Raw genomic sequence first — 14,140 nt, 5'->3', positions numbered from 1 at the left:
CCTACCATGCCCGTGTCACTGGAACAAACATAGAATGTAGTTTGTTCCAGTGGCTCGGTATTGGTCCATCTATGATATGAGACTCCGCAAACATACCAGAGGCACTACAAAATCGCGGAAACCCCAACATTCTAAAAGCATTAAAAAATGAAATTAAAAATTAAAAAATTAAAAAATTTAAAAAATTAAAAAATTAAAAAATTAAAAAATTAAAAAATTAAAAATTAAAAAAAAAATTAAAAATAAAAAATTAAAAAAAAATTAAAAATTAAAAATTAAAAATTTAAAAATTAAAAAAAAATTAAAAATAAAAAATTTAAAAATTTAAAAATTAAAAATTAAAAATTAAAAAATGCAAAAATGAAAAAATGAAAAATGAGAAAATGAAAAATGAAAAAATGAAAAAACGTTTTAGTTGTTAGGAAAATAGACTACATAATAGTGGCCGGGACCTCCTTGTAAGCTTGAAAAAGCCTGTGTCAGGAGGCTCCGCTCCTCCAACCACTTGACATGTACATTTTGTGTCTATTTCTTAACTGATAAACTAAACTAAACTTACTAATATTTAAACTATTTTTGTGTAAAGGATCTAGATAACCTATACTCCGACTGCACACCTGCCCATCTGACCGTTTTGACTTGGTTAGAACTTAAAAGCCTCTATCAACTCCTCCGGCAACCCGGTGTCGCACACCATCATGTTCCTTAGGATATCATATGCAACGAGGTCAAATGCTTTAGATAAGTCGAGGAAGCAGGCGTATACTGGTGTGTTTCTTGTGGTGTAATATTGAACAGTGCTTTTCAAACATAAAATTGCTGACTCTGTAGAAAGCCCGGCTTGAAACCCGAACTGTGCGTCATCAAGAATGATGTGCCTCTCTAGATGTTTATCGAGCAAGCTGTCCAACACTTTAGCAACTACGGTTGCCAGCGAAATCGGTCTATAATTCTGAATATCGGACACAATCCCGGTCTTATTCTTAATAATAGGTACGACAATAGTTTTCATTAAATTAAGAGGCAGATAGGAGTGACTAACACACAAATTAAATAGAATTGCCAAAACTCTTGGTAGATGTCCCCCAGCGTGTAGCAAGTGGTCAATGCTGAGCCCGTCATGCCCCGGCGACTTGCCGCGCTTCATATGAGTAATAACATCAGCAACGTCACGAGCATCAAATCGCACGGAGAGCGCGACGGACCCAGCACTGGACACGCGCTCCGATCGACCCAACGGCGAAAGTACCTGAAAATGCTCCTTGAAAAGGTTGGCAATTTCAGAGGGGGCACTTTTTCCCTCTAGGCTAACAGGGAGAGTCGGCCTTGGATTGAGACAGTTTGTTTGTTTCCAAAATTGTGCAAAATTTTTCGCGGAGTGGTGCGATGCAATAATGTTAAAGTATTCAACAATTTGTTAAGTTATGATATTCACAATTGAGATTATTAGCGCCATAGAATTCGAAATAACTCGACATCGTTATTAATTTTATTATTCAGTTAGATTACAATGCATGAAGAATGAATGACGTTTCTCCGTCATAATCATAACATAAATAAACAACACACATTTACTTCTTATCAGATTGCAAGTGACCAGTGTGTCTTAGGCCACTATTACACTATCACAGAAAAATGATTATTCCTGACAACCTGGGCCTATACTACAAACATTGAAATCCGCACTTCGTATCGTGTCGTCCCTTTCACCTTCGTATTTTGTATATACTATATGAGTAAAAGGGATGGCACTATACGAAGTGCGGATTTCGAATTTCGTAGTAAAGGCCCTGCGTACGATTCGGATCAATTCGGGGCGAGAGAGGTAAGGTAGGTAAGTTGGCCCGAATTGTACTTATTATCCAGAAATTAATTTGTCATTAATTTCTGTACTTTTCGGTCGGTCCTCGTGCGTGTAAACTTTCAACGGATGTAATATAATACCATCGTAGTGTAAATAATCTGGACATTTGCGAAACCAAATCAAGTAATTTGCGTATCTGGTCATCTGCGTATCTGGTAGCTTGCGAAATGCACATCTAGTCATCCGCGTATAAGGTAATTTGCATTTCTGGTACTATGCGTCTGAAGGTTATTTTATGTACAGTCAAGGGCATAAATATATATACTTTCCCAAGGCGTCAAAAATACCTGTACAGTTGATTAGCCAGAAATATGTGTACGGTAATCCGGCCAGAAATAAGTGATCATTTAATTAGTCAAAAAGATCTCGACATTTACATGGCCATAAATAAATGTACAATGTCAGTCAAATATATGTAAGCAAATAGGAGGCTATAAATATCTATACACGCAACTCTCACATACATAAGAACAAAACCCAAGCCAAAAATATCTATACAGTCAAGGGCATTAATATGTATACACGGACCTTATTGCCAGTGGTAAAAAGGTGTATAGATATTTTTGACGTCTTGGGGACGTATATATATTTATGCCCTTACATAATTCGAATTATCATTCACATTAAAACTATTTTTAAGAGGATTATATCAGCACTATAAATACTGACTTACTCGTACCTACTTAATGATAATAATGTATTCGAATGTCAAGTTTGCCATTGATATGCGTCAATTTGATTTATGTTATGTGTAAGAATCTAATTTAATGCCATTCTGGATATCGGTACACATCGATATTGTCGAAAATATTTTATAATAATGTACAGGGTTTCAGACCATATAAAACATCGCACCGTAATGAAGTGGGAAGACAGAATTCCTATATCACAAATTGGTGAGGATTTGGGTGTAATGGTGAGTGTAAAACTGGGTGATCCGAATACCACTTTTAGCTAACTGGTAGTCATTGACTTATTGTTACTGTTAATTGTTTTAGAGGAGCACTGTATATTTATGGGTAAAAAGAAGAAGGGAATGTAAGGAATCATGCATCCAAGGACGACCTTGAAAGACGACACAACAACAAGATCATCAGTTGGCTGAAGACATTAAAAATCAACGTTTCGTCCGCACTTCCGACTTAGCGGTGCCTCTAGCAGTATTTACCCACACAGTGCGACGAAGATTGCTTGAAGATGGCCTTTAACATCATACGCCAGCCAAAAAACCATTGTTGACTCACAGGCATAAAAAGATGCGGTTGGCGTTTGCAAACCGCTATTTAAATTATGATTTTCAAAATGTAGTATTCATGGACGAAAAAGTTTCCTCAGCTGATGGACGACTGTCCCTTTGGCAGACACCCAAATCCAGGTACGAAGAGCAAAACGTATTAACAAACAGACAGAGTGGCAGAATTTCAATTGGTTTTGGGGGTTTTATGAATAGTGGCGGGCCTATAGAGTTATGTGAGATCTCTGGTCGATTTAATACCCTGGGATAGATCTATTACGGGATGTATTTTTGCCCTGTGCTAAACTAGTGTATCCTGATGGACTCTTAATGGAATTCATGCAAGACAACTCTGCAATCCACAATGCGAAACGTGCCCAGGCTTGGATAGACAAAAACGAGGAATTAAATTTAATAAAAATACCCCCACGAAGCCCTGATATCAACCCCATAGATAATCTATGGGGTTTAATGGTTAAGGACTGGGACGCAAGTAAAGCTCGCACAACTCCCACATTAAGAGCACACGTCCACGAAATTTGGGAGCAATATAGAGGCACCGACGATTGTGCAAATATAGTTAACTCGATGAAAGACCGTTTGCAAGCAGTGAAAGATGCAGAAGAATGGTATACAAAATTGTTAATTGTTATGATGAAGAAAATATGGAGTTTTTATGATGAAAATAGGTAATTTAAGTTTAAAAAAATTAAAATGTGTAGCCTTTTTTTATGATGAAAGTAATTTACCTAAGATTTTCAATTAAAAAATGTAGTTTTTAATAATCTATTTTATTTGTTGATAAGTAGAGGTATCAAAAATAAACTCCGGTGTGCACATGCCCCTAAACGTCATAACGCGTCTTTAAAAGTATAAATTAATTTAAAAAAAAAACCGACGGCTTCTAAAATTGACCTAAATTAGGTACTTAGGTCGACACCTACTTTAAAATTTATGTACAGTCAAGGGAAAAAATATGAATATACTTTAGTACCTTGTCTATTTTCGTCGTATTTGAACTGCCATATATGAACTGTCACAGTGGTTAAAGTGACAAGGTACTAAAGTGTATACATATTTTTGCCCTATTTTCTGAAAAGGATGTGTATTCAAACAACTAGTACTCTGCTAAGACTGCTTTATTATTTCTTTCTATCTACCCACATTCTTCTTTACTAACCTACCCACAATATTTTTCTATCGCATTCGATGGATTTTATTTAAGGGACACTGATATTGCTATAAGTATATTTAAAAAAACTACAGTTTTACATTTTTTGATTATTTTGTTTCAAAATAGAAATTATTTTTAAAAAATATTTTGCGAACTTGGTAATTATTCGGAAAATTGTCAAGTGTCACAGAACTCATCATATAGGTGAAAAAAACAATAGCACATCGCCAAAGCGAGGAATTGAGGATCCGTCATTATTTGATTTGTTCTTCGAGTATGCAAAACCGTTTAGCAATAAATTATGTGATCGTTTTTTATTTTTAATAAAAACTACGTTTTCATCAACTTCCATTGCAATAAATACTTCCTTTGGCTTAAATTAGCGACTGTAATTTGTAAATTCAATTCTGCAACTCTAACTGGGTAAGAACCATGTAAGAATGACACATAGTTTTTGTTATTTATCATAAAGTAGAATGTTGACACATTAAACACTTCGGTTTTAAAAGAAAGCTGCAGTCCTCGCCTGTGCGTAGAAGGCTCTAGAGTCTAGACTATTAGTACTATCGTGGATAACTATGGTAGCACAACACTAGCGGACTGCAAATCAAGCCATTGGCGTTGGTGGCTGTATTTTAAACCCGACTTTAATGTTTAGTTTATTACCGCCATTCTAAAGCGGTTATGGATACCGGATTTATATATTTTGTAAATCGAAGATGTAACTATGCAAATTACAAGAGATAGAAAATATAAGTACTTTTTTTTTCTCTTTATTGGAGAAAAAAACAGATACAGACACAATTAATAGCAATAGTACATTAAAATAATGCGATAAGTATAGCCTACATCCTAAAACAATTCCCACTAAGACTTATTTGAAGATGTGGCAATGAATGTAACAATGATAACAGTTATTAATGGTAACCTAAAACTAACATTTATCATACACAACGAACAATCCGAAGTAACATGCAGACTACACAAGGATGCCCCATATTTACAGCAAGCAGAACCAATAACGGGGCTTCCACTAGGAAGGAGATTTCTATAAATTCGGTATACTCGTATGTGCAATCTATTTATTTTTATTTACTAACTGGGTGACCTGACGCTTAAACACAGCGCACGAGCCACCGAACATGTCAACCGAGGCCAGCCGCTTGTTGTATGAGTCGCAAAGCCAACGAAGTTGTGCGCGGACCCCTGCCTTAGTTCTACTCGCCGGGATCGCGAACAGCGCCGTGGTTCTGGTTCTATACCACGGAGCACGAAACTTGATACCTTCAAGAAGATCATGGCAGTCATAGCCGCCGTTGCATATATTGTACAGAACAGCGGCATCGCGCAATATAAGTCTATCAGCTAGGGAGACAGTCCGTACCGCGTCAAGAGCTCCAAATAAGACGACTACTTGAGTTAACTTGTAAAACCTAAAACCTCACCAAACTCTTGACTTGATATCAAGTCGTGGCGTGTGGAGCACGAAATGTTCTGACTTCATATCAAGTCGATGGCTTCGAAAAGGTTAAAACTTAACTATAATCTAATTTTACACCATAAACAATTGACACGCTTTATGACACTTCGTTATTTTTATATTTTAAATTTATTCAAATTGTTTTGCAATAATTTTAGTACCTAAATATTTTATTTATTTATTTATCATTCATGTGGTTGTAGGTGCATGACATCCTGATAGGGTAGGATATAATGTCAAATAGTTTCTTAATCTATTCTATAATAATTACAATTATAATAAGTATTTCATAGCATATTAAATCATTAAATCATCACTAAAGTAATTAGAGTCTAAAGAGAGTTTTTTTTTAGCATGTCGCAATAATCTGGCCGTAAGACCATTCGAATTCTAAACACGGTTCCTAGTATTATCTATGGTAGACGACTCGAAAAAAGTGACAATCAGGGGTGCTACCACGAAATTCGAAATCGAAGTTCATACCGTTTTCCTGCTGGGCTACTACGAAACTCGAAATTCGTATCGTACCGTCCCGCTGACGCTTATATTATATAGTATTGGCGGGTAGCCATTATTTTCTTCATTTGTTTTTTTTAGCGCCTTTCTTTTGCCGAGCTGTGAAGTGTTTGGACACAAAATATATTTTTTTTTTTCATTTTTCCTCGCAATGTGATGAAAATCATTGTGTGTACCACGGGCCGTAAGGGAATTACAAACTCGTTAGTAATCCCCTTCTTACGCCCCTTAATGCACAATGCACTATTACTTGTCAATAAATAGTCATTAAGTTTCGTAATAGTTTATGAAAGGGAAACGATGGTGGATTGTATCCACAAGAAACCATTGTGAATTCGACCGATATGAAGGCTTGAACCGGTACGATATCAGCAAGTACTTATTTTGTACATTAAAGAAAGTCTGACCACTTGTAAATACGTGTTTTATGTCTATTAACTACGTCTTAGATATTTCAATTAAGTACAGTGACATTTTTACTTTTGTTTTTGTGCTTCCTTCAATATGTTACGTACGGGTGATTTCATGATTTTTGTTTAGCCATTTGACAGATTTTCGCTGTGAAGTCATCTATGTTAATAATTTTGTCAAGGGGTACTCGAACTCGAACAAAATGCACATCAAATAGAAGAGCGTAAAAAATTAGTCAATCCGAGTCGACAACTTGTAGGTGGAAAATTCGGATTATCGAGTATTTTCAACATAAACTTCAATAAATTACTAAGTATATAATGGCGTTGCGAAGTAAACATGTCAAAGTCATCACATCAAAGTGGCGTGAGAGTCACGTCATCACGTATCACAGGTTTGCATTTCGTTCTCCATTGTGACCTTTAAAGGGCCCCACACACGGTACGATTCGTCGATTTTCATCAGATCGATCGTACAGACGAATCGTACCGTATATGGGGCCTTTAGGTCTAATTTCTTTGATTATGAGACAGATACATCATATGTAGTCGGGCCCAAAGTTCTGTTACTGGCACATTATTTTAAATTTAGAACATGATTTTAAGAAAATTTGATTGAATTCCATTTGTGAATGTTTGACAATTATTTTAAAACAATAAACAGTCATTCGCTGCAATTTCTCACGATGGAGTGGACGTTGAAAGAAAATCGAACAGCTGTTTTAGCATTGCACCGCTGTGGGCACTCGCCAAGTACCATTTTCAAGTTGCTCAAAAATGTAAATATAACGCTTAGGTTTATGTACCGTACTATTGATAGGTACAATGAAGTCTCCAGTGTTGGGGACAAGAAAAGAATTGGCCGGCCTCGCTCCGTACGAACACCAGCAGTGATCAAAGCGATCAAGGCGCGCATAGCAAGAAATCCTGACCGAAAACAGAAGTTGATGGCTTTGCAGATGGGTGTCAGTAGAAAAACCGTCAAAAAGGTTTTAAACGAAGATCTTAGTCTGCGAGCATACAAAAAATAGAGTGGGCACTTACTTAATGCCCGTCTAAAAACAATAAGGCTTAAAAGATCCCGGAAGTTGTTAAAGCGGTACGCGAAAAATCGACACCGTGATATCCTAATTACAGACGAAAAGATTTTCGATATTGAAGAGAAGTACAATACCTAAACAGAATGATAGAGTGTACGCTAGGAGCTCTGAAGAGTATTCTCTGATCTTATAACGGGCCAACTGAGGTTCATTTTTGCGAAAAAGGGGTCAAAATCACTGCGAAAGTGTACCAAGAGACAGTTTTGGATAAGCATGTCAAAGATCTGCCCAACACGCTATTTTCAGGACATAATTTTGTGTTCCAGCAGGATTCTGCGCCAGTACACAAAGCCAAGACCACTCAAGCCTGGTTTGGCCGTCAAAAAATCGACTTTATAAGACACGAAGATTGGCCTTCCTCCAGTCCGGACCTTAATCCTCTGGACTTTAAAATTTGGCAGGTCTTAGAGGGGAAGGTCTGTGCTTAAAACCCATAAAAATTTGGAGAGCCTGAAGTCATCTTTAAGAAAAGCAGTCGCTGAAATAGACATGAAAATAGTGCGTGCTGCGATAGACTGCTGCGCCGATTAAGGGCCTGTATTAAAAACAAAGGAAGTCATTTTGAATAATTTTAAGTACTTAAATTTAATTTATTATTAAATGTTCTTTAAATTGGTATATAATTTATTAAAAACTGATTGGTACTTTTGTTTTTATCATTATTTTCATTTGGGACTGACTACGAAGTTATTTGGGCAAGTAAGATTTAGGAGAAATATCTACTGGTGAAATACCGATACGTAGGTTAGCCGTTAAAGTGTTTGTAATAATAATTAAGGCAGGGAGTATACGTCAGATTTTTCGATAAGTACGACAGTCTTTACTGGCAAAAAAATTTTTCAAACATATTGTTATGAGTCTACATTTTACCCGAGCGAAGCCGGGTTTTCATCTAGTATTTAAATAAAACGAACAATAGTTAGAGTTTACGATGACCGAAAAACTTGTTACGTCATACCTATTTTAAGAGGCCAGTTATTTATTGATTTACTAGCTGTTGCTCGCGACACCGTCCGCGTAGAATTCGTTTATCCGGGATAACAACTATCCTATATCCTTCCCGGGACTCAAACTACTTGTATAACGAATTTCATCTATAATCGGTGCAGCGGTTTAGGGTTTTATGTGACGAAATAACAAACAAGCAAACAGACTTACAAAACTTTCGCCTTTATAATATTAGGTACTGAGATTTAAAAATGATTTACTAGGGAGTAACAGACTTGCTGGGGACGGAGTTATGCAACGCATTTATATTGACATTACATGGATCAGGTAATTAAACTTATTCTTTATAATTGCAATTACATTCTCTTTTGTTAATCAATTGTAGTCATATTCATAGTAAGTATATCGTTTGACATTATTTTGACTTAATTTGCATGCGTCAGCCGCCTATTATAAGAAGTTGTTATGCAACGAGACGATTACGTTTGCCTAAAGGTACGCTTGCTTACACAGGCAACAAAAATTGCTCAATTATGAGCAATGATGGTCGATTGCGACATAACAAAATATCAAGCAATTTACAGCAACGGCAACATGCGTCAATTTGGCAAAATATTTGGCAACTACAATATTGAGCGATATGGAGCAACTCCAAGAAACTAGGCAATACTTTCATACACGAGCAATTCAGTTGAAAAACTACGCTCGTCATGGACGACATTTTTGTTGTAGCGGCGGCTTGTAGCGCTTTTATTATCATGAATCAAAAGCAAAAAAGAAAGAAAATGAACAGGCGTGTCTGGGTGCGAACATTTTTAGCAAGACGGAAGCAAACTTCATTTTGTGGTGAATTAGATGATATTTTATTCAAAAACTTTACGAGAATGTTCCGAAGTGGTTTTGAATATCTTTTGAATAAAGTTAGCCCACTAATTACGAAACAGACGACCAATATGAGAGAACCAATTTCTGCATCAACAAAACTTGCCTGTTTTCGATTCCTAGCTACTAAATTGACTTGAATTTCTGTACCCACTGGATATTCTGCAATTCGTATCAGCGTAATTGAGCAATATGGAATATATGGAGCAATTAGAAGCAATATTGCCGAAACAATTGCCGCATTTTTTTTGAAATTGCTGCATATCGCTCCACTAATTACTCCAGATTGATCCATTCGTGTTGCCGAGCAATTATTGCTCAAAAAATTGCCCGTGTAAGCACACCTTATCAAACGCATACATTCTAAAGTGGTATTTTTTTTTTATGTTCCGTTGACAAATTCAGAAATAAGCTGGGTTTTCGTATCTACATTTCACTGCACTTACGTTGTCCACTTCAATAAAAATCCGTACCAAGATAGGCATGCTTCACTCATTGCCGATATTAATTAGGTACAGTAAATCGTAATAGTAACGCTTCAGTAAACCGCGAAATCGTGAAAGCGTTATAAGATTATATTCACAAATACACACACACACACACACACACACACACACACACACACACACACACACACACACACAAATGTGTACCTATACCGATCATTATAAAAAATTATATTTTCCAGCATTCCAGATGTAGATGATGATATAGTTAAACTTATAAGCTTAAATCCCATGGATACCTTGGAAGTGGATAATAAGTTAGAGCTAAAATCAAATTTAACGAAGAATGAAGATCGATTATCAATTTCAAACCTTTTGACATGTGATACTAATTCATGTAAGAATCTGTTTAAAACTGAACCCGATACAGATCATGACTCCAGTTTTAGTGGTAACTTGATGATACCAAACTTAGTTATCTCAGATGTTAGTGATAAGAAAGATTCTATAATACAGGGAGAAACTTATGAATCGGACCAATTGACCATTATAGATATAGACAAACCATACACTGATGACATTCATTTTCAAGAATTGATTGACTGTGTTATGGCAGGGAGTGGAGAGTGCACTCCTGACCGGCGAACGTCTTGTGTAGATTTGGAAATTGATGATGACGATGATGATAATAGTGATAATGATACAAATTCGGAGGCATCCAATATAAGTGATGACTTTAGTTTAATTTCTGAAATCATAGAAGCCAAACCTGGTGACCTAGAGGAAGTTGGAGGAATAGCACATATTGACTCTCCTGAAGCATCGGAGACGTATGTGAACTCCGAAACTTTACATGGTGAATCAATTGTGGATGACATAAGCTCTATGTTAGGACAAGACGTCCTACTAGCAATGATAGGAAAAAATGGTGAAAATGAAACTTACACTGATGATACAACTCTTTTCACATCTGACACTGTTTCAGATATAGCTATGGACAGTCGAAATCCTAGCTTGGAAAAAAATAATGAATCGAAAATTAAATTCATCAAAAAAAGTAAAACACCAAAGGTCAAGGACATTGACGAATTTGGATTTGAAAACAAAGTATTTTACATTGAAAATGCAGCACAGCCGAAAGAACAAAAAAAATACTGCAGTTTAGCACATTTTGAAGAAGGCAATGATATTGCCCGAAAATCTTTTAAAAAGCATTATAGAAAAAGTGTTAAAAAGGTATCCCGACCTGATGACGGGAATATGAAAATTTTGATACCTAAACCGACTAGTAAAGAATACCAAACTGAGGAAGCTCCGAAATGGCCTAAATATTCTCAAATAGACATCCCAGAATCTGTATGCCCAATTCATTTGAGTACGACAAAAAATATTATCGATAAAGATAATAGTAAAACCTCCGGTTTCCCAATGGTCAGCGTTATAGTTGAACCGCCATCTCCATCGCACAGCGAAGACAAAAAAAGCCTTAAAACTAGCGGTAGCCGCATGGCATCAGTTTTGAGTGACATTTACGAGCAAGGCACAGACACGCTAAGTGTATGTTCTCCAGAGCCGAATTTAGATCTCAATAGAGAAAGAAGGCAGTCTGATAATCCGAAATTGCTTGGCTCGGATCCGGAATATGGAAGGTTTCTCAGCTGTTCTCCAGCAGCATCGAGAAGGATATCTTGCGGAAGTCTTATCAAGCCAGGAGAGCCAGACAAGTAAGTTCTAAGCTAAATTGACATCACTTCAAAACTTGGCCATGTCTCTCTTTTAGGGCAGCCTCCACGCCAACGCCGTATCACGACACGATGCTTTTTCACCAGGCGTGACTCACACTTGTACTTCTTTACTAATTTCTAAATAAATCACGATTAAAAGTACTGCAGCAATACCCACAGCTCATAAGTCACCCGGCACCCGATCAGCACCGCCTCGCTCTCGCCTCGGCGATGAGTGGACCACTCGGTGACAGCTTAGCCCGCTGCTCGCCGCCATAGTGACTACTAGGAAATTCGTGGACCACGCGAGGTCCACTCGTTGTCAGCGCGGCGTCCACCCGTGGACCACCTCGTGGTCGACAACACCGAAAGGCGGCGCTGGTCGAATGCCGGGTGGCTCTAATGAGCTGTGACCTTAATTCACTCCTAAGACCTGCAGTAGACTTCATGTGCATTTTAGTATCACCCCGGTACTCGTAAAGGTACCATATGTACCATGACCGTAATAGCAATGTGCCAGGTACGTTTCCTAACCAACCGTCGCCGTCGCGTGTCGTGTATGCGCTTGGCATTTCGTTCCTGACATGTTCCTATTACGGTCATAGCATATACGATGTAGTGGGTAGAGACCTTAAAGTGTATGAATACATTCGTTTATCTTTTAAGCAGGTTATCCACTTCAGTTTCATCCATTTGGGGAGAAGGCGGTGTCATTGGAGGAACAAGTGGATCTTCAAGGTCCGATACGAATGAACGTGCGAAAAAGCTACCAATCATAAATCCGCTGGTCCAACTACCAGCTTGGCCCCATGTCACACAAGGTTTTATCAGCCAGTGCCTGCTGGCCAATGCCGATGCTCTTTGTGCTGCAGTAAGCCCTTTGATGGACCCTGATGAAACGCTACATGAAGGTTTCGAAGAAAAAGCTGTAATGAATAACTACTTCGGAATAGGAATCGATGCTAAAATAACACTGGATTTCCATAATAAACGAGAGGAACACCCTGAAAAATGCAGGTCACGTGCGAGAAATTATATGTGGTACGGAGTACTAGGATCCAAAGAGTTAGTGAATAAGACGTACAGGTAAAATAACGTTTTCTTACTTTCGTTTTGACTTTTTCTCTTTTACACACTGCGAAAACGTTGATCAAAAGCTGACTTGTGTCAAAACAAACATCAAATAAGGCAAAGAGCGCACAATTTTCTCAATATCCTTATTTTAAGAAATATATCATAAGTTAACCTTTTAGTTGCTAACATCATACAATTTAATTTATTTTACAAGTTAAAAAGTTATGCATTGCTTTATTTTTATCTTTAAGTACTGGGCGACCGCGTTTTGCTCGAGCTAAAATTCGATAGGTAGTAAGCGTTTTCCCAGAGATAAGACCAAGCTAGATCGATTTGTCATCCCGAAAACATCTATGGTTTGTTTTGTAATCCGAGATACTAAAATGACGTTTCATGTGTTACCTGTTTTTTGCGTCTCATAAATAGTGATGTGCCGCAACCGGTTATCACCGAAAGATTTTGTAGGTATACCTTCCGCCGCCTAACTTTGCCTAAAAGTTCATTGCCACGACTAGTACCACAAAAACTATAAAGGTATAATTCCAATAATTGAATAGGCACTATACCGTTAAGCGATTCAAACACAATCCGGGAGTAACGTAAAGACGTCGCATAAAAAATGTATCTTAAAAATGCGTCAAAACCGTCAAAGCGGTGGTGTAGGGGCTATAGCACGCAGCACGGATTGCTGAGGACCTGGGTTCGATTCCCAGCGCTGCTCTCTTTTTCTGGTTTTTCTGTGCATCCATGTCTCAGTTTGTATTTTCGATATGCTTTAATGTTATTTTTGTTATCATAAAATATACGTTTTACCGATTATTTACAATTATATCGGAACGGAAACCGAAATCATAGAGCAGCACTGTTCGTTTTATGCTGGCCACATTATTTTTACATTTGACATTTCTGACTGTCATTGTAGTATCTAAGTTTCAGAAATAGATCGTACATACAAAATTTCATTGAAATCGTTGGAGCCGTTTCCGAGATCCCCGAAATATATATATAAGAATTGCTCGTTTAAAGATATTAGATAGATAGATAGATAACAGAAATTATATGGTTACTTATCCAAAAACAAAAAATTACCTGTTCTGCATAAAGACCATGTAGATCGCAAAACGACCACAGATGCAGATAGTCTATAAATCAAAATTACGTGGTGACAACACGTCCACTAAGCAGAAGACCTACATCTCAGAATCGCTTAGTATAAAAACGACTAGTCCGCAAAACGACCACATAGTGGAACGTCTATATCTCTAAACTTTGTGGTGTGTGTCGTTTT

General features: G+C 37.3%; 1 protein-coding gene across 1 annotated transcript in view; it reads left to right on the top strand.

Moving 5' to 3' along the window:
- The window catches only part of LOC141426079 (diacylglycerol kinase eta-like), a 76,303-nt gene that overhangs the window by 26,244 nt on the left and 35,919 nt on the right, over positions 1–14,140 (top strand). Inside the window, exons 8-9 of the mRNA XM_074088637.1 lie at positions 10,297–11,778; positions 12,448–12,864. Coding sequence (XP_073944738.1) covers positions 10,297–11,778; positions 12,448–12,864 — 1,899 coding nt within the window. The remainder of the gene's footprint in view (positions 1–10,296; positions 11,779–12,447; positions 12,865–14,140) is intronic.

Source organism: Choristoneura fumiferana, chromosome Z, assembly GCF_025370935.1.
Source record: "Choristoneura fumiferana chromosome Z, NRCan_CFum_1, whole genome shotgun sequence".
NCBI lineage: Eukaryota > Metazoa > Arthropoda > Insecta > Lepidoptera > Tortricidae > Choristoneura > Choristoneura fumiferana.
This window is presented reverse-complemented; position numbering and strand designations above follow the sequence as displayed.